The 23186-nt window shown below is 31.8% G+C and overlaps 1 protein-coding gene across 6 annotated transcripts in view; it reads right to left on the reverse strand.

Moving 5' to 3' along the window:
* The window catches only part of LOC123705916 (calcium/calmodulin-dependent 3',5'-cyclic nucleotide phosphodiesterase 1-like), a 338062-nt gene that overhangs the window by 5077 nt on the left and 309799 nt on the right, over positions 1–23186 (reverse strand). For 5 of the 6 annotated variants that reach the window (XM_045655017.1, XM_045655013.1, XM_045655014.1 and 2 more), the window contains 6 exons: positions 21938–22051; positions 15043–15087; positions 12570–12819; positions 7569–7685; positions 5500–5640; positions 3128–3297 (listed from right to left, as the gene is read on the reverse strand). In XM_045655017.1, coding sequence (XP_045510973.1) covers positions 3128–3297; positions 5500–5640; positions 7569–7685; positions 12570–12819; positions 15043–15087; positions 21938–22051 — 837 coding nt within the window. The remainder of the gene's footprint in view (positions 1–3127; positions 3298–5499; positions 5641–7568; positions 7686–12569; positions 12820–15042; positions 15088–21937; positions 22052–23186) is intronic. The other variant, XM_045655015.1, reaches the window with a different exon arrangement.

Below are 23186 nucleotides of genomic sequence, written 5' to 3' on the forward strand. Positions count from 1 at the left end.
CAAAAGGTAAGTTCGATATTATTCATATTCCTCGATGTCGCATAAATTATTCTATGCCGAAGTTGAAAGACGATTTATATTATAATATCCATTCACTCAATAATTTATCACGACTCTTCGATTGATGGATGGTGGAAGAACGAGTGAAAATTAGAGCCAATGTATAGAAATTTCCACTTTAAACGAAATTCCTTGTAAAATTAACATGTTTACGACTTTATGCCTTATAATTATAAATGTAACGATTTCTGGTTACAATGTTTTAATTAAACTTACGGTAATTAAAACTGTTTTTTTGGCTTCGTTGCGTAAATTAATGTTAATTAAAAATCGTTTTATTGACGGAGATAGAATTATTTTTTATGTATAAATTAAAATTATTGTGTAAATTAGTGACTTATTAAAAATCGATGTATTTTAAGAGCATAACCAGCAGAAGAACCTCCTTATGGTTACCGACTATATTATTATGTAACACAAGTTATAAATTACTCGAAAATTGGAAATATGTCTCTACGATAGGTACGGTCTTGGTAGAAGTCAAGAAAATTGTACACTTATTGCCAGTTATAACCTTCAGTAATTTTTCAATAAAATTAATTAAACTTTAATCACTTAACAAATAGGGTAAGAGCGGGTATTACCGGTCACCTAAGGACAAAAATAAACAACTCATAAAATAATCAACTTATCTTTATTAAACTTTACGAAAATGAAACATAGTCTTACCCTCTAACGAATGACTTGAATTAAGATCAATAGTAATTGTATTTTTGGTGTAATCAACATAAGAAAAAAAAAATGACTTTGACCGGCATTAGACTCCATGGAAGGTAATTCCGGTCACCACGGTTCTAATGCCGGTCAGCGTAGTTTAATAACAGTCAGCGTAGTTTAAAGCTGGTCAGCGAAGCCTAAGTCTGGTCAAGCTTTTCTGAAACATATATCACACATGTAGTTTTCAGGCGTGTCACTACCCGTACATTCAGCATGCGCCCACAACCCACAAATAACACATCTGTACCAGAGTTCATTGTTTCTTCCGTAATCATCACACAGAACACACTTGTTTTCAGAATCATTATTTTCAATATCTGTGTCATCATCTTTACGCAAGTTAGTCATCTCTATGATTCTGAACTGCTGCTAGTGTTATTTTTATCCTGAAGAATTCTTTTTTTAACTTGTTTTTTTCTTTCCATTTGGGTTCAGTTTGCTTTGCCTTTTCTTATCCTCACTTTGCTTTTTAGTGGCTTCTTTAGTAACATTGCTCTTCAGATTCTTTCTTGTCTCAGATTTCTATAGCGGTATAGCAGATTTCTATTGAAAACTATAGCGGGTAACTCCGGTCAGCTTGACCGGCAATAGACGACAGAAGGTATTTTTGTGAATCATTTTTTTTTACAAAATAAACAAACAACAGCGTGAAATAAGACTAAATATTAAAAACTCGATCAGTTAGCAGTCCGGAAATCAATTAAGTATTGGTTTAATGTGATAAATTAAAGACCTACTTCTTATTTTCGGTGGACGAAAAATTGTATCAAATTGGCGCGAAAACTGACGACGTGCATTCCAGCTCAGCATGTAATCGGAACTGAGCGGGGGTCGGCGGGGCGCGGTCGGGAATGATCACGCCACCTTTTTTACATGTGTGTGCGCATTAAGCGCATCATTTTGTATGTAATAGTAAAGTGACTGGTATTATCTCCTGACCGGAGTTGCCCGCTCTTACCCTACACTCAAAAACAAATAGCACCACTTACGTAAAAGCCGAAAACTAATTTCCAATGAGCAAGAAGCCCTCAGGTAAACAATTTTCAAAGGCTCTTGTTAATATTCATTGATATAACGTATATCAATTTTGGTTAAATTCAATTACAAATTTAAATACCGACCTTGTGTAATGTTATCTTGGTGAAGATATTGAAATTTACAGTCTTCTGCATAAGTAACAATCAAAATTATGTTTCAAAATCTTACGTACCTAAGTAAAGACCCATTTACATGATGCCATTTTCTTGTAAACGGGAAATAATTGAGTTAGAGTATTCATGTTTCTAATGAATATTCTAGAGAGTTTGCAAGACAGTGAAAAAATAATATAGGAGATAAAATTATGACATAAAATGCACAGTAGAGTGGTCGCGTCTTTGTAGCGAGTGAAGTGAAGTCAGTGATCTTTCAAGATTTTGTAGCTAGTAAATTCTTTAGAAAATATAACCAAGCAAAGTTTGTTCGATCGTTAAAAACTGCTTTAAATTTTCTCCATCAAAACAAATGCATTTCGTCGCAACACAGAAAATATCTTGATTTTATAATGTTGAATTTATAGACGCCAATAAAGTATAGCAAATTCGATTTAGCGTTCACAAAGTGTTAAAAGAAGCGAGACCCCGGGGGAAATTATATCCCGTTGCAAAAAATCCAGTCTCTTGTTCGTGAGATATTCGGAATTTTTATCGTTTAGCTTTGAAGGGGACGAAAATGTCACTATTGTTGCTACCGAAGTTTTTGGAATATCAATGGCTTCGCACTGAGAGAATGTAAAATTTTGTCTCGATGGACATCTCAGGAGACAAGCATAGCGAGTACATAATTGATCGATATTTAAATATTATTTTATACCATACCTATATACCTACGTTTTATATACAGAAACAAATAAACTTAAATAGAAGATAGAAAATAGGCTTAAAGAGAAGGCTTAAGTTTCGTGTCAATCGTGTTAAAGTGATGGATATTACCTAGGTTACGTTACGTTAATTTCTGTAACTGTAGAATTTTAATAACTATTCCTTATTAATTTATTATAATGGAACTGTGCATTTAGATAAAATGAACATAAGGCTAGAGCAAGAGCATTATTTCGTGATCTTTTTGCGTAAAAGAAAATTATCAGTTATGCAATGTTCGCATAGAATCTTTTCGAACGCACTAAGAACAACGAAAGAGTGCTCTACGTCTGTTACATTAAAATAATTATTCATAGTTAGATTTCACTTGTTTGATGTAAATGCAACGGTAGAGATCTTTCCTTTATTATCGTTAAGTTCAAGGCATGACAGACTTACTATACAAATCCTATGTACTATAAAAGAGACAAATAAAAACCAAAAGAACCTACCTGAAAGCAGCACTAATATGATGGTTCTCCAGCACGGCTCGGTCATTGTACAACAAGGCGGTATCCGAACCAGACATGACGTGGAAGTTGTTCGTGGTGCCCGTGTGCTCGAAGTCGTGGACTATCGCCGCTACCAGCGTGGCGAAGATTTCCAGATCTGATAACCAGTTCTGGAACAATATTTGCATGTTGAGGCCAATAACCAAATTATAGGGTAAGTATTAGGTAGTTACAAAATGTTTGTATATTTTATCAATCTACCTATTTTAGGCATAGTTATAGGTATTTGATCATTCCTAGAAACTATTATAAATAAATTATAATAAAAAATAAAAATAATACAAATTTAAATTCTAATTTTAAGCTATTGCATAGCTTCTATCGCGGGCCTTGAGCGCGGGGACACCGAATCGAGAAATTCCGTAACGAAAAAACCTCACGCTCCCCACTCCGACAGGCTTGGAGGTGAGGCTTGAAGGCATGCTATGCAATAGTTTTACCGCGGCAGTCCCCGAGTGCCACACGTCTTTTTTTATAGTGAGAAAAGAGGCAATCGAAGGAAAATGTATTTACAGCAGCTAATTATTTTTACGAGAAGTAATAAAATTGGTACAAATTCCGATACTTGGACGAAACATCAATTAAGACTGACATGACACTTATTTTGCATATTCTTTGTTAAATTAAATACGCTTGATTTAATCACAATCCCATAAAAGCATATCGAATGAAACAATATTGTTGGATGTTCTCCAAAGAGAATTCATGAGCGCATAAAATAATAAAATTCTTTTAGGAACATAAAACAAAGACGGTTTACTTTAATATGTATGGAGATGAAGGCGAGTTAGTTTGAATAAATTACGCAAATTGCAACACTTGTCGTAGGGACATTCTGAAGAACGGTATTGATGTTTGGGCATTTGCCAATACCGTCCAATGAACTATTGTCGAGATTTTACAGTATACATGAATTTAGACCGATTGGGTACAGAATTTATGGCGTAATAATGGGAGAGGTCAACTGCATTACTAAGGCTGGTTGCAGAGCTTGACCGACCATCAGTACGTACGTCAGTCGCGCTTGTCATATGTATGGAAATTCATAAAACCGTTCATAGCTAGACCGACCATGCGCACGCGTATTGTCATGCGTATGTGTCATAAGTCATACACATTGTTGATGCGTATCGTCAGGACCGACACGACGTACGGGCTGCCGCTGATGGGGTCACGGATGAATTCTACACATACCCGTGGCCCTGTCGCTGATGCGGCTTGACGGAACACAGTGGGGTTTTGGTCGGTAGGAATCCGACATAACCCACGGTCTCTTCCCCGGAGACCGTGGGTATCTATGCAAGATTTCCCCACTAAAAAAAAAAAAAAAAAAGGACCGACGCGACGTACGCACTGATAGTTGGTCAAGCTCTGCAACCAGCCTTAATCTCAACAACCAGGGAAGTAATGCATCTATTAAAAGTATTAAGGAAAGCCGCAATAGCAAAATGATAGGGTTAATTAAATAAATATTTTACTTTTACACAACATATTAAAAATAAATGAGGGAAAGTCTTATAAAATAGGCTTATCCATTAAATTTCCACCCCTATACGAATCATAATATGAATATTCCTTAACATGATAATACAGACACACAATTTTATCGTATAAACTTGAACAACGTGTTTTTTAATCATGTCCGATTTTCACTGGAAAAAATCAAACGGCGCGCTGACAAGTTTAGGCGGGTTGGAATCTAATACCCTTGATTTTTAATTTCTTTTTAAAAACGTTGGAAATATTACATTTCTTAATTATGTCCAGGAAAACATCTGCCATTCGGGACAGCTTCTCTTTTAAAAGATAGAATATGATCTTAATTCAAAAGATTTATCACCATTAATAATAGGTGTTTTTAATAAATAGTGATTCAAGAGGAAGGTACATGCATAATTGAACCCGATCGAGCCGGGACGGGGAGTTAGTACCTATATTAAAAAATATTATAATCCATATTTATAAGGAGTAGGTATAATTATTACTAATTTTATTTCCAAAATTTTATTTACTAAATATTTCGCTTTTTTACCGCTTGGTTGCCTGGCAGAGATCACTGCTTAGTGATAAGGCCGCCGATTGTACTACATCTTTCTAGTACCATATTTTATTTTTATTGTTTCCTATTATTAATTAATGATTGTATTACAATTATGTGTAATAAATAAATAAATAATATTATCGTAGTAGTAAAAGCATGTCTACCAAGTTTCACCTGACTCATCTGCTCAAAGCATTATTAAGCCAGAGCAACACACATACACTAGAAAAATATAACCCCCCCTTTCGCAGTCGGGTAAAACTTTACGTACCATGAGCCCTGTCTGGCACAGCATATAATGCACAGTTTGAGCGACGTCAGCTGCATGCAGATTATTGTGGTACGGGTTGTGAAACTTGCAGTAGCCTTCTTCTATCCGACTGAGGAAATTCTCTAGCGTTGGAGGTTGGACCTGTAAGAAATATTCATGATAAGAACTGATATGTAAGAGTAATGGTAATAATTTGTGTATTACAATGCGTATTCATCGTTGTATTTAGAGTTATCATTAAGAATTTATTTAAAAAAAAACATTTTATAATTAACTAGCGGTCCGCCCCGGCTTCGCCCGTGGTACATATTCACGTTTTCTCTACATAAGAACCATCGAACTTCAAGGAATATTATAAAAAAAGAATTAACGAAATCGGTTAAGCCGTTCTCAAGTTATGCGCTTACCAACACATTTTGGGATTCATTTTTATATTATAAGATTAATAACTATTTTTGGATCAACTGCTAAATATAATTAGATATTTCAAAGTGTTCGTTTTAAAAGAATCATTTATTTCTTAATTTGAATATCTATGTGGCAGTAGGTATATTTGTATGTAATAATATAAATTCCATGTATTGTTTCGTTTACGTTCTCAATTCTAATGCATTTTCTAATGAATAAACGAAGGCATCTCAATCAATCAAACTGCACAGATAATGTTGATAAAAAAGCGTCGATCTGATAGGGAGTAAAGAAGATAAATGATATTGACTTTCAAGAAAATCACTCTAATAGGGTAAAACGCCATTGCAGCACTACGTAAAGTTATATAGACTATTACAATATACAGTTTTAATGAAAATGTTTAAAAAAAAATGTAGTATGTAATTCAATTTCAATTTACCTTATATTACAATTGTAACAATAATAACAGCTATTGTAAAGATACTTTAGTTTAGTAAGCAGCGTGTTATTATTGTAGGTACTCCTGTTTTGATCCAACATAATATCAATCATATTACAGAGAATCGAAAAAAAAATATTGCAAGGCTCTCAGTAAAGTAAAATTGATTAAAACTTATACAATTCTATTACAGAAGCAACTAACTTTTTAACATATTAAGGTTTCCTAGGTGTGCTCAATTCTTCACGCATTTTATAAAATAAACAGAATATGTCCTTAAATAAGCTAAATCCTTATTCTCTTATTCTTAGCCATCATTCACAAGTTTCAACAGCACATGTTTATAAACATTTAACGTAAGAGCTGAGACAAAAGTTTCTTTGCATATGCTAAGTCTTATGAATACAAGAATGTTCAAGATTGAAATTTTCCAAGAAAGTTTTTCTTTGAAGTTACACGAATATTCAAGATAAAATTCCAACATTAGAGGTGTCTTATAATTTCTCAACTTATTAATTATTTCTATAAGCATCTCACGAATTCAATTTTTAGGAATACAAAATACTTTTACGAAATATGCGCGCTACAAACGAAGAATTCAGAAGTGTCTGATAAAAACTTTTAACGAGTTATCGGAGTCTATTAAAAGTTACAAGTTATTAACGATTTTAATAGATGTTTATTTAGAGTTTTGTTCCAGGTTCAAATAACTTTTGTATCTCATATTTCATAGTATAAATCTCTTTTTATGATAAGCGCAGCGGTAGAAAGGGATTTTGATTGTTCGGAAAGATTTGTAAAACGTAAAGAGGTATTGAAATAACGAACCTTGTTATTTTTGTTCTTGAAAAGTGCATATTTCTATTGATTGTTCTCAAAATACTATGATAGGTATTTCTATAAAAACAACATTATAATATCTTGATGAAACTAGATACTACAGTATACTGAAACAAATTTTCGACAGACTTCACTAAAGAGATATCAAATCGACACGTTTATGTATTAAGTTTTCATATAATATTGTAAACTGTTTTTTTATATATTATATCTTTTGTATGTTTATGTACCTATGCATATATTGCGTATGTACCGATGTACCTATCCACGCTTCATGATACATTTTTGCCTGTTCTCTAAGATTTTCAAATATTTATATTGTTTCTCTTCTGTTAATTTTAACTAATTTAATACCATTACTGATTACTGACAGACTTACCTTAAACTTGTGTATCATGCCGTATCTATTTAACAATTCGTAGCCCAGATATTTCACGGGGTAGCCCGCTGATGCTTCGTGCAACGCAAACACGTCGAATGACCATTCGTCAAGTGTCTGGAAAAAACAATTACTTTACTTTATGTAGTAACTATGTATAATACCTACATACAAAATAAGTTATTAAAATATTAAAAAAAAATTCGTTTGGTTTCGTTTGTTTGTAATCTCTACATATTATAAACGCATTTTCCTTCTATCGTTAATACCCCAATACAATAAAGATTTTCAACTTTATGCTGTAAAAAATTGAATTAGTAAGTGTTTTAGTAATAAAAAAAATATAACTATCGATTAATATATATAGTCTACAAAGAAAACAGAATTCCAATCCTGAAGAAAATAAACCGATGAAAAAAATATAAAATATCCAAAAACATGTTTCCCATTTATAGAGGCTGTAAATTCCTTTAAGATGTTTCCTATCCCTATTTATTAACACTGCAATGTTCTTTTAACATTTTTTATAACAGTGTCACTCTAAACTTTACAAAGCTTATCTCAAGCGTATAAAAAGCATTTATTATATTTTACATCCAGTTAAACTATTCAAACAAGAAAGTACTGAAGCGAGCAATAACTAAGTGAGAACTTAACTCAAACGAAGCCTCTAATATATAAGTTAGAGGATTGCTTTGGAACTTTATCCGTCTTTTGAACTGGCATATTGCTTAGATTTAATATATGAATTGTGGTAAGGCAATATAGGACTTCATAATATAAATTGACTAGAGATTTATATATCTTAGAAATTGATTGTTTTGTGGGGTTAATAATAAACTTTGTAGGAGTTCGATTCATATAATAAATGATGATTTGTAACTAGATGTATTAGATTGTAATATAATATTTTCTACGTAATAATTTCGTCATAGTTTTAGAGTGAAGTAGCATCAATTGTTGCTTTAAAAATAGTAGTAGGCAGGTACATACGTACATATTATTCGTTTATTAATTCACATAATCAATAGACACTGGATTATATCGAGCACCATTCTATAAATGAGAACACAACTGCAATAGGATTCGCGCATAAATAAAAAATATGTACCAGGTTGATGTTTATAATATCATGCTGTTATACCATTCATATTCGTAGACATTTTAAATTTATATGTAGAGTAGAAACATAAAAATTCTAGGTCTGAAAGCGTTAGAAATATGAGCCAACTGTTGGTTGACAATAATTTTACGTCTGAAGAAAATGTAAGGTATAATAATATTGTGTGTGTTAATATTTGTCATGTGTTATAAAAGTAAAGCCTTTATTCACAAAGGTATAGAAGGGATATCACAAATATTTAAAATACGAAGTATTTGTAAGTGATACAATTTCACATTTTTGTTAAATTTTTAAACCTATGCTTATTTTTAAAAACAGTTCACTTAATTATTTTGGTGTAGGTAATCATGATGAAATTCATCATTTATTTTGTAATATACCTAACTCGGAACGAAGGCCAACGGAAAATTATTATAAAAATGAAGAATAATACAAAAGAAAAGTCAATTCATAACATGAAAACAGAAATACGTTTCAACTTCTTCAAACAATTCTTGTTTACTTGTCAAGAACTATTAGGATTTAAAAGCCTCCCAGACCGTTCTATTTCTACGTCTATTCATTTATACAGTGTTTAGTTTCACAATAATTCCTCGGCTTTTGTTAAACCGCTGACATTGCGTGTTTCAAGACCCATTTGTTGAAGGGATTTATGTGCGTACAATTTAAGAGCACATGTCAAATAAAGTATGTTAGTTCAGGATACATCGCCCGTTTTTGCAAGTGACTACTGTCAAGCTGATTTTCCGTTTGTAGCTTTATTTTGATGAGATACCGAATAATTTCGTGTACGAAACTCTCGATTGTGGTAGCTAACAGAGATAACAAGGATAAAATTTTTTGATTTGATGGTTCTCAAATATTTATTACGCAATTTGTAGGACAATATGTCTGTTGAATTATATAAACATTAATTAAGTGAAAATAAAAAAAATCAGCTTGTTAGTAATCATTTATGATGACCTCGTTATCGATACACTTTGAAAAGGGGGACTCTTTGAACCAACCATAGATTTTGTAGGACAAATATTTTTCCGAATAATTTAGGTAATTATCTTGAGATTGAACAAAAAAAAAATTCAGTTAGTAATAAATATTTGAGAACCATCAAATCAAAAAATTTTATTCTTATTATCTCTGTTAGCTACCACAATCGAGACTTTCGTACACGAAATTATTGGGCGTCTCATCAAAATAAAGCTACAAACGGAAAATTAGCTTGATAGTAGTCACTTTCAAAAATGGGCGATGTATCCTGAACTATGTAGGACGGTTCATGTAAATAGCCTGAATAAGGGCTGAAAATACTATTTATACTAGTTTTATATTATTTTGCACAGTACACGGGTTAAATGTAACAATTATACATAATATTAAAAAAATGAAATATGAAGGGCCATTTTTTTCAAAAATGTGCTCTAATAATAATTGCTCTTTTATATTACAGGCGATAAATTTAATACTTTATTCGACGTATATGTTTTAACCGAGGTTTAAAAATCGGCTATAAGAAAAATAAAAGCGTTAAGGATTGGTATCGTAAATTGACACGGTCTCAGTGGGAGTTGAATGAAGTCTACGAGATAAATGATATTATTTCTACTGAATACATAGAAGTATTCTTTAAAAAAATAGTCCATTCGTTTGGGAGCTATCTACAGATAGATAAACATTTACATGTTAAAATTACGATACTCGTTTGCGTTGGGCTTTATATAAATATAAATTACAAACAGTAAAAAATCGTATTATTATTGTTGGAATTAAGCCATTTATTGCTTTTATTTCAAATAAAGTTATGTTTATTCTCGTAATGTTATTAAAGGCTTTTTATCTCCTTGAGTAGTTTCATCATAAATCTTAATATGAAGATTGTAGATATATCTCACATACAGACAGATACCTTATACGATTGATAAAAATGAATATTAATATATTTCCACAGGGCACAGTATGCCACGTAGTACATATTAACTCAATGGTATGCCATTTATTTTTATGAAGATAATATTATACAATCCTTAAAAAATCATTTGCCATTAAGTAGCAATATGATTAAAACACTCTATCCATCGGTCAAGTGACTTATAACCACACTAGCTTTCCGCCCGCGGCTTCGCCCGCGTTTTCAAAGAAAAACCCGCATAGTTCCCGTTCCCGTGGGATTTCAGGGATAAAACCTAGCCTATGTTACTCGTGGATAATGTAGCTTTCGAATGGTGAAAGAATTTTTCAAATCTGCCAAGTAGTTTCGGAGCCTATTCAATTCATACAAACAAACAAACAAACAAAAAATCAAACCTTTCCTCTTTATAATATTTGTATAGAAACCACATGAGTATCCTTGTACAAATAATTAATTATGCAATCACGGAGCCATTACTGAATTAGAACTTAATTATCTATTTTATTACAACAAAGTACCATAATCAAATTGTTCCGAATAGATGAACCAGTAATTGTGTGATCGGCTGTAAATAATTAAGGCCGAATTTTTACCTGTATCCATAAAAAAAAATGTGTGCGTGTACGTACACACGTAAGAAGTGAAACTTCTTTATGACCTTATTTTTCATAAATAATTTACTTTATGCAACTTTACAGAAATACGCGAATCACGCGTGGTAGGGATAAGAAAAAGATGGCGCGTAACGAAAAAAATGTTACACTAAATTTTTTTCCAAGCCCATTATAGAAGTTTCACTTCAATAACTGAAACTTGTATGCAACTCTTTTAAACTCCCGGAATCAACAACAAATGCCAAACATGATTTAATACCAGCCCTAATAAAAAGTGGTATCAATATCACTTTACGCCACAAAGTAAAAAATATCGCGCCATTAATTTTGATTCGTTTTAATCCGTAACCGGCCGTAACAAGGACGTTTTATGTGCCACCATTTTTGTCACTCTTTATGTGATTACGAATATTTTATTACGGGCTTCAAATGTAATGATGGTACATAAAAATTGATATAACGTTATATTGAAGTGGTCTATTACAATGTTAAATTGTATTCAATCGGGAATCCGAACGTTGTAGAGTTGAATTTAATATCATAGGTGAATTCGCGCTCGATTGGAGCTTAGAATGCATTATAACTTTCATAGAACAGTAAAGTAAAAGTTTTTGAATAGTCAATGAGATCATGATTGCATATGGATGATTGTTTCCCTATGATAATTGATTTTAAGTTATCTTATAGCATTTATGTCTTAGACGAAAATAGTAAGTTAATGAAAACATCAACATTAACAATACAAATACTCGTTTGATGAATACATTTTGCGCAAAATATTAGGTACATAGAACAACCCTCTACATAAGATTCGGATAATAAACATAATATTGTGCTTAATAGTTGTCTATAAGTCGTATTTTGGATAAAATCTACAGATTGACAATCTTTGTGTTACCTGTAAACAGAGCGTTTTCAGGACAATGATGACTGTTTCTTAATTGAGGTCACATCCCGCAAACGAGCCTACCTGACCGTATTCCTAATTGTGAACCGCCCCATTCTACAAACATGAGTCTAATACAAACATATTTTGTATCTCCCAGAACATTGTATACAAGATTGACTATACGTCTACTATACGTATTATATTATCTAAATATTGTGTAGTTTATTCGTAACATGTAGTAATTAATACTGCCATGATACAACGGTTAATAACAGTCTTGTTCTAAGACATAAATAGATTAGCGCTAACTAATCCCTGATTAAGATAAATAGTGTTGTTCGAAATAAGTAGATAGCTATTGAAAAGCATAATATATTATTAGAAGATAGAAGTTACAAGAATACATCAAGTGAAATTTACAATTATTCATCGGAGAAAAAAAAAATCCGTAGAAATATAGGCAAATTACCTTTAAAACTCGAACAACATCTTGTGGGAACTGCATCAACGCAGTGCTCGTGACTCGCCTATAGATTCTGTCCACAAAAATCCCTGCTCGAATCGCGTGCGCCACAGATCTGAACTTCGGTTTCTCATCCGACTTTCGCTTTGCCGTCGCCAACTGCCGTGTGAAGGTTGAAGCCAGCCACTCTCGGACTTCTGGCGGTACTGCGTCTGGTTGTACTTCTGATAATTCGTCATCTTCGTCCGCCAAGCGTCTGTCAACACCACATCTTGTATTAGAACTGCACCTTGTTTGGCAAAAAAAAAGCTGCAAAAGCTAACTCGAGCACATTTACTCCGAAGTCACCTTAACTAAAATACAGTCGTAGCGAATTGCGATTTTGGTTAAATTGTTAATAGCGTAAATTGTTAAGCTGCAAAGCCTTTAATTAACAATTTATTTTTCTGGGAATTCTTGTTATACAGCATCTGTTACGAACAATATGAAGCTCGGGAACTCCAATTTAGAATTTTCAATATAATCACTTAATTGCTTGTTTTGAAGACGAACTGCGTCATAAACAATTAAAATATTGTTAAATTAATAATTCTAAGACTATTTAAGTCGATAAAATTAGTTAGGAATAAACTATTTAATTATAATAATTATTCTACTAGTAAATATATTTATACTCGGTGCTTAAACTAAGATTAAGATTGCGTTTGTGTTTTAGTATTGTGATGAAATCTTTTCTTTGAGGACACAATGCATTCGGAATATAATAAAGTGTAGTTATAAAACGTCTTAAGTGCTACGTGGTAAGTGTACTTCATTATTGCTCTTAATACAATATAAATAAATATGTAAAATATCGAATACAAACTCTTTCAGGAGCTGATAAATACATCTCTTGAATATTTTTTCATACAATACTGTAATATTTTCTTATATATATTAAGGTTTTTGATTTATTCATTAAAAGAAAGGAAAGAAGAAGAAGATGCTAGCTTTTCTAAAGGGATAGGGTTCAATATACATAGACAACATACATGCAGCGTAATACATATAATATATTTTACATTGCTTTCCATTACTTTTGTTTGTTTCAATATCTGTTTTAATAATTAGAAATAAATAAAATATTTACATCTCATATACATTTAGAGGCATAATAGGCATAAGGCATTCCTTTGATTGTACTTTTCGTAACCTTTCTCTTCAGGGAAAGTATGAATTAAGGTATGAATTCATTGCAGGAATATTAAAATATCTACCTAAATATATTATCTCAAAGACGGCCTTAGATGTACGGCAGTGCTATTTTCAATAGAAATCAGAATCTTCCAATTAGGTTTCTATCTTGAAATGTAAACGGAATATCCCAGGTATTTGCGGTAGAAACCCGATTTGCATCTAATATACACGACTCTGTGGTACGTAATACGTTATATCTGTCCAGGAGCAGAATATATGAACTATTTCTAGCAATTTCCATGCTTTATAGACGCTATTGTTCTTAACAAACTGCAATTGTTTGAGCATTGGATTTTCTGTTAATACAATCACGTTTGCTAGCGTGAATTTATTTACAAGTGCCTGTTAATTTTTTGTGAATGTTTTTCGCTTTTCGTTTATTTCGTCTCGTAATTAGTGAAGACGACTTTTTGTTTTTTCTTCTTCAATTATTTTAGTTGGGGAATTATGTTGTTAAATATTTCGATTTTATTCAGGTTCTTTTACAGTGTTTTATACTAATTGCTCTACAAGTAATGAATCTTTACTAATAATAATTTCTATTCACTAGTGTGTGAATCGACTTTCGATTTTTCTGACTGACTTTCGATTTATTTAGACTAAATTATTTCTGATATATTAATTCTCTTTCAATGTTGCTAGTAAATAATGTGTACATAGCGTATTCATTATTTTTAAAACAAACAAACCCAATGTTTTTTCTGATATATTTTTGCTTTTACTACTTTATTTATATAATTTTATGTGCATCGATTAAAGATTTAATAAGTTATAAATACTTTTTCAATAGAAAGCAATGTTGCATACAAATAATACATAAATACATAAAGCGTTTGGATTGCTGGGATTTTGGGTTCAGTGATTTATCTATCACAACTTGAATCGTATTTATAATACACAATTAATTATTGTAGAAGCCTGCAATCTTGAAGCTTTTCAAAGGCAGGAGATAAATAATTGTACTCTGTTAAGTATCACTAATTTTAAGTTTGTTATTTATTCTGAAAAGGGACTATTCACTATTCTATTTTTTATTGTGAATTTAAAACTGAGATTCTAATAGTGTGCTCACGTGTTTATTTTTAACAACACTATTATACTGTTAACGACTCTTGACTTGACTCTTGACTTGACCCTTGACTAGATTTAAATATCTACAACATAATATACTAATTATGTTTAGTTTAAAATTTTAATAATTCAAATGGTGATAGATATGAAATAAGTGGTAACATCGACACACCTAAATACCAGGGTCGGTGCCGACTGCTGGCGCGCCACGGCCGGTCTATAATGAAACACCAAAACATTGGAAACACATAGGAGAGAGGGGTCAACATAGGTACATTGGCTTTAGGCGCTGTTATATGAAATGGTAATTTGGTCTTTCTAGTATCATATTCGTGTGAATTTTAAATTATTAGGTTTCGTGACTAATATAAGGCCAAATTATGTTTTTTTTTTTAATTTTGTGAAAGTAATACTAGAAAACTCAAAAAAAAGTTTAATTATGTTTAATAATTTTATTTTTAATTATTATTAATGATGAACAACTAATTTAGATTAATTGTTCTAAATTCATATACTAAAAAAATCAACCAGTAAGTTACGGCCCTGCCTTCATACAAAACTGCTGAATACGCCGTTCGCACGGGAATAGTATGTGGGTGCGATTTCCCTTAGTTAGCATCCAAGCTTACGTCTTTATAATTATTATAATGTATAAATTCATTCTTTGACTCCGGTCCGCATCGTGCGGACATGGGTGTAAAGTCTCATTTTAGCCATTAAATGTAGTTCCTAAGTACATCTGAGTTTTCTTTTGGGGCCTCCGGCTGCGGGACATGTAATTGGCGCAGTCGGTAGGATCCTCAAAAAACGTGGCATAGATAGCTACCTTGCTATCGCTACGGAGCTGAGGATCCAGAATCTACGGTTTCTGCGGCCTGGAGGCTAAATCAAACATCGATCCCAAAAAGTAACCAGATTAATTCGTAAGTACATAGAATAGTTCTGTGTTGCTTCCTTTTACTAGTTGATACCTATTTTTTTAGTCCTAATTTCCTTTCCATGATTTTCCATCCGTGAAAGTCTAATTCCCGAGAGCACTACATTGAGTTAGGCTGTTCGTGGACTAGTTTTAGATAATAGTAGGTTTAGGTATTAGTACTATAAAATTAATTATATTAATAACTAGATTAGATACTTATTAACTAGATTATAAAATTATATAAGTACTACTGAAGGTAGTGAATAGCCTAATTTCTTAATCAATGATAAAATGAAGAAAATTACCTAATTTCATGACTTACTTATATAAAAAATATATAATCATTCTACTTAAGATTTTATTCGCGGTTCATAGGAGGCCTTAGGTTCAAGAATTCAATGTATCCGATTTCAATTGAAAAAAAACGTTTAAAAACTGTGATAAATAAATTTTTCATTTAGTTTAATTTAATTTCATCATTAGAATGTATGTACGGAGAATTAAATGCATCTTATTTAAAGAATAAAAATAATTTTAATAATTAGTAACAAATATAGAAAAAAATTTAATTCGAAACCCGTTAGAGGTTTACCTTTAACACAAAATTATTCTAAAATGCGTAAAATGAATATGCACGAATTATATCCACCTGAGTACGGCCCTGACTTTTATTCCGAGAATTATTCGTATTAAAATTATAGTGAATCGCCTTATCGGTATATACTATACAATACATATGATCCGAACTTTACACACTGTGCTTTACTGACTGTGAAGATTAGGATCGATCATTATAGGTATTACAGGTATTAATTTGGATTACAATGATGTTATAAAATATATCAATTTCATTTAAGCTTTTCAAAAAAATCAGCATTCAGTTTATATATCATCTAATGATTTATCAAAGGCCATCATAGTATTCTTTCTCAGATAGTGGAAAATCAATAGAAAATTAATTTCATATTAATTCAATTCTTACAAAAAAATTAAATGACAATTATTAGATACATGTTAAGTTAGTTAATCATCATTCAATGTAAGTTATGGAAACAGTTAGGGAGATGATTAAGAAATTAGGTAACATTTATAATTAGAATAAAATATAAGAATTAAAAGATAGGGAATATTATAATATACTTAAGCCTGGATACTACTTTTCGAATAAGCAAATTGTAATAATTTTTAAATTTCCATTAGTTTTACAGATATTCTTGATTTATTTCATTCAGCTATTTTTCCAAATAAGATTAGGCAGGCCCTCATCCCTTCCTATCCCTATATAGCAACTAACAGTAACTCATTCTTGCACATAGAGGCTGAATGCCCGAAGTATAATACATTACTTACTATATTTACCACGCTCATTTCAAATCTCACTATAAATGCAACAAGAGGACTTCGTAATACTCCAAGGTACATTCTTATTAACTATACCTACTGGATGTATGTACGAGTCGGAGAATTTCAACATCTATAATGTAAATGACAAAATTAAGGAACAGCCACTGACTGAAGATAAGCAGTACAGATATCAAGGACATTAGAAATAAACACCTATACAAGATACGCAATTCTCAACTCAGTTAATTTGGAAGATTTGCACAAAATCCAATAGCAAGTTTTAATACAAACCTCTATCGCTATAGAAAAGGATCCTGTAATGTATCAAACCACTATCCCTATATACATAACTCTGGTTGGTGCAGTCTTAATTTTGGCCATTTGGTACACGATGTGACGCAGATCGACACATACTTTATAGAGGACCACAGATAAGCAGATGAGGAAGCAGATGAGCCCCAGCTTCCAGCAACATTTTTTCACAATATTCAAAAATGGTCGCTGAACTTCGGCGGGAGGAGTTACGGCCCTGCCTTCATACAAAACTGCTGAATACGCCGTTCGCACGGGAATAGTATGTGGGTGCGATTTCCCTTAGTTAGCATCCAAGCTTACGTCTTTATAATTATTATAATGTATAAATTCATTCTTTGACTCCGGTCCGCATCGTGCGGACATGGGTGTAAAGTCTCATTTTAGCCATTAAATGTAGTTCCTAAGTACATCTGAGTTTTCTTTTGGGGCCTCCGGCTGCGGGACATGTAATTAGTAAGTAAATATTTTGTATTAAATGTAAGAAATATTATTATTCATTTCATATATCAACGCCTTGAATGATAAATAAAAATTTACAATAACCACAATGAATTCTTCGATTTATACTCAGTATTTTTATAGACAGCTTTATAAATAAAAGAAGACAGAGGAGATAAAAATTAATATTCAAACTTCATTTTAGTAATAGTTTAAATATATTTTAAAAGCAAATATAACTCTAAACAATACAAATATTTACATTGTTTTACATTAAAAAAATATAAAATACAGTATTGCATAAAAATAAACCAAGCAAAAATATGGCTAACTACAAAACGATTATAGACGTCGCTCAAAAACCATGCCGAAACGGAGTGACGTATTCCACAGGGTTCATAGCACACAGGGAAGAAACTAACTAATACAGGGGCACTACTAGGAACAAGTCGTGCGTCGGGAATCAACTTGCCCTCAAAATAAAACACCAAATCTCGAAACGGTCGCTACCAGGAGGACAGGATACTGAGAGAGTAAGCGTCAACAGAACAGAAAGACCTAATCGCACAGAGTGGACAGAAGGGAGGCTCGACTACTTGGCCATTGCCGGCGGTGTTGTAACGGTATTAACTTTGCTTCGTTCGGTTTCTCTACAGAACATCTGGTCCAACACGGTGTGCGGAGTCGCCTCGTTTGTAGGGTTGTCGGTTGCGAGCGCGGCTGCTCCGCCGGCCGTCTAACCCTGTGTTACAAATTATCACTGGTGGCGCTAGTGCGCCTATCTTTTGCCTGTCAACCCTAGATTGAAACAGGATAGATTGAAGTTGCATATTGGAGAATTGGCACGATGTTAGCGAATGTCGATGAAAGCTTTATTGAGTGTGGTTAGTGCTATAGACATCGGTTTTTACAAGATGGAATGTCAATATTTTTTTTCGATATCGGAAACCGAGTTAGAAGCCCAGTGGTTTATTTCGAAGGACTAGGTATGCACTATACATATAATAAATATATGAGTGGTTAAGTATAGTTCGTTCACTGCGTAGTAATTATAATAAGTTCTCATATAGCTGCAGTAAGCATGTTAATTTGCATTGTAAATGAAAAGGGTAATTTCAAATGGAAAACAGTTCAGTATAAACTGCGTAATGCAAATATTGTTTAAACGTAATTTTTTTGTAGTAATGTATTGTACTTAGTTGTAGTCTATGGTTGTAGTTCATATTTAATATTATACAATCTAGTTTTAACATTCAATACGTCTCCTTTAAAAATGTTCAAAAGATTTATTCCTCACCGATGTAATTCAGGTATCTGCAAACGCTATTATGGGCCTTTATTAATGTTTCATGAATCGACCCAGTTACAAAGCGCCATGATTAAAAAGGGACTGAAGGATGAGCAAAATAATTACAAGAACATTCGTAATTACACCCAATGTTACTGATTACTCATGACGTATACTGTATTGTTCTATAAAAGAGATTTAATACTATATTATCCTGTATAACGTTCCAATTCTATGAATTTCATACACAAAGGCCAACTACAGATGTATCAATTTACCTTTGATATCAGCCAATCAGTGTGCTTTGTAATAATAAGGTATAAGCCTGACCTGAATAGACAGAATATGTAATTTCAGCACAGATTATATTTCAATATTTAATCTGTATTTCTAGCGCCGTTTTTGACAGTTCGTCAGTGGTAACTTATAGCCTATATATTATATATATATATATATATAGGTGTGCAATATTAAAGAGTTTCGAGCAGATTTTATTTTATATAATAATATATTTGACACTATTATGAGCACATCGAAATAAATAAAAATCAGAAGCAATAGCAAGGTAAAATCCTTAATTTGATCAACCTTTAATCACGTAAAGGTCTTTTATGTAATTAGTGACGTCACAGGCTTACAACCTCTAGGGATAATATTTCCTTCAGATATTGTAGTTGTAACTCGATATATTGCCAGTAATTAACGATACAATTTTGGTAGTAAAGTAATTAATTAGTCTTACAAGCTTCATCTTCACTAATAATGTATGTTGGATATATTATTGAAATTTGTTTAGAATTATTTCACATAATTTTTATTTTAGACCGTTTTATGAGGTCTGTTCTAGATGTTTGTTAAATTTTTATTTATCTAATATTGACCAACCTGTAGGTATAATATTTTGTAATTTATGCATTTATAAGACGCCTTATTGCTTTAAATCATGAATTCATGTATTTTCTGCACTCATACTGTTTTAAAAACATTAAAAAGATCATGAAATCAAACGTCACTACGTACAAATGTAAACAGTTACATCGTTAAGTTTGTAAGAGATTTACCCTCCAGCTAGGGCCTTTATAGGAGGGCCGAGGGCGCTTTAAAAGGAGCCATTTCGTCAAGTTAATGAAACCGAATTCCCTCTCCTCACCTATTAGAGTGCTGAGTGTTGGAGTGATCAAATTTGTCTGTAAAATAAGACAAATGACCACTTTGTGTATTTTAAAATGTATTATGCTCATGTATCAAAAAATATCCTGCTATAGCTACTAAGAATTTCATTAATTTTTATAAAAAAAAAGATATTTTGTACCTTAATAACACAACAATAACAAATTTGCTAGAAAAAACATTTAAATTAGCCTCGAAAAATCTTTAAGACTAATTTTGTAGCAATTATTTTTCGCTCTCATAATTTTCCGTTGTCTAAATACGGGCTTAAGTTTACGTCTCGAAAATTGGAGTTGGTAAACACTTGAATTCATAGTATTTTCTAGGGTTTGATTTTACGCGAGTATTATACATTTAGAAATTAAAGACTTTTTAACGGATTTTAAACGCGATTTATTCATTCTATTATTTTCCCGACGTTTCGAACACTTTACAGCGAGCGTGGTCACGGGGAGACTTCAGACAGTCTCCCCGTGACCACGCTCGCTGTAAAGTGTTCGAAACGTCGGGAAAATAATAGAATGAATAAATCGCGTTTAAAATCCGTTAAAAAGTCTTTAATTTCTACTTGAATTCATTGTTAACAGCGACGGCAAACATTTCTCGCAATCTAAAAAATATACCTATGTCTTGTTCTTTATATTTTAGTTTCTGGGCTATGTTGAGAACCTTAAGAACTTGTTTTCTACTTTTTAATATTTGTCGTAATTACTTTCCTCACGACCTAAATGCTAAATACGTTTAATTAGCAAACACATAATAACATAGTACATACAATAATGTGTGCGTAGGTTTTTAATACATTCTTCTATATAAACAAAGCCTAATTGACTGCCTTTAAAATAACATTAATATTAATGAGCTATTTATCGACTTATAATATGTTAGAATTGTATTCATAATAATATAGCGGGGATTATCACATCTCATACTCTTGTAAGATACACATATTTAGATTTTAATCAAGTACAATAGAACCAATATTAACCACGATCTCAATCTAAAGCTTTCATCTAACATGCCCACGATTAATTATTGTTCTTTCAATGCTCCAATATCGATACAATAGAGGTAGAAAGAAACGATATATGCTTAAACATCTCGATACAAAACAATAAATAAATTCACGTTGATGCTGTCGAATCTGAAACAGAAAATTTGTCAGAACTGCGGTTTTTATGACCTTTCGCTATTTGCTACGCTTTATAAATATTATCCACAACACTGTGACATATTCAAAGCAATTTAAATTTAATGTACTTTGAATTACAGTTTAAAATCAACAACACAAGCCTTTTTACGTTAAATATCAGGATGAAAGTGCTTCAATCTTGTAATTTGTGGTTGTAACCGGTTAAGCAAAAACTATTTTTAAAGCATGCCTCTGTAAAAGTCTGTTTCCGGAGTTTTTCTCGACACTCACAGTGTTTTTTAACTGCGCACATAGTATGGTAAAGTATTTTTGAACTTTTTAAAATTTATAAAGCGTAGCAGTGATTGTATTCTAACATAGAAATATCAGTAACGACACTTTTTTCTTTTTTATACATTAATTACACAAATATTATACCGATGGAATCGAATAATACATACTTGGTTTCATCTATGTAGACTGCTTCTAAAACTTTTGCGGCATATTGAATGTTCTTTTGTAATATTTCAACAGGTATTTCACCTCTGTTTATTTGTCTTAGGAGATAGCGTAATCTGTGGACAAGGGAATTAAGAATTAGTCACATTATTATATTATCTACTAATTAAAATAAACTAAACTAATTAATAATTGTGTTCATCATTATTTCGGTGTTTGATAATATAAATTTTACACTTCTGAAGAATGTTAGGATGCAAAATAATAGTACAATTAATTCTCCTAGTCAACCAAAAAAGGAACTAAGTTATATGGTATAAAATTGATTCTCATTTTTTGAAGTCGGTTAAAACAATATTTTCTATATAAAATACTTTTTCCCATCTCTAAGGATGATAACCTCCTCACCCGGCAAGAAAATCGATCAGTGGAACAGATGTGAAATGCAAGAGAAATCGGAAAAACAATAAAAAGGTTTCATTTTTATTATTAAAATGTTTTAATTCCCGTAAAATAATAACGGGAAGAGGATATAACATAAAATGCTTGTAAACTGAATGGCCATTAAGCCGGAACGAGCTTTTCCAGCTCAATAGCTCTAATTAGAACTAAAACGCTAGATTATCCTCATTCTAAAATAAACCTAACTAAATATTATGCCGGACATATTTAGTACCTACTTAATGCTATAATACTAAATGCAATATAAATATGTCAAATTATTTATGAGTAATAATAGAAATTATAACAGACAAAAAATCTGAGTGTTAAAAAAATTCGACATTTTAATTTTGGTAATCACTATTCATACAGAGAAAAGAACACTCTCTAAAATGATTTCTCAAATTAAAATCAAAAGAGCTTCACAAGGAGGATGTCAATGTCATAAGCGTACTCGAAAAACATAACCCACTTTCTTGGCAGGGTACAATAAGAAAAAGAAAGAAATTTTTTATAATTTTCATAACTACATCTCTACACCGCCCTTCCTAAAAATCTACTTTCACCCAATTTATTCCGGTTAATCAAACAAAATTTGTAACATTGTTCTTCTTTCTTAGAATCATTCATTTTATCGAAATGAGGCGAAATAATTGTAATGAAAATTGAATGAAAATAACTGAATTGTTTTATTACGAATGCTATTGTTCTTTGGTGAATATTTTATTATTGTTTTATCTATTGTTCGTTAACAACTGGACGTTTCAATGGATGTTTGAATTCTAGTTATTGCAAGTTTGAGTATTGAGA

This window comes from Colias croceus, chromosome 3 (assembly GCF_905220415.1).
Source record: "Colias croceus chromosome 3, ilColCroc2.1".
Classification (NCBI taxonomy): domain Eukaryota; kingdom Metazoa; phylum Arthropoda; class Insecta; order Lepidoptera; family Pieridae; genus Colias; species Colias croceus.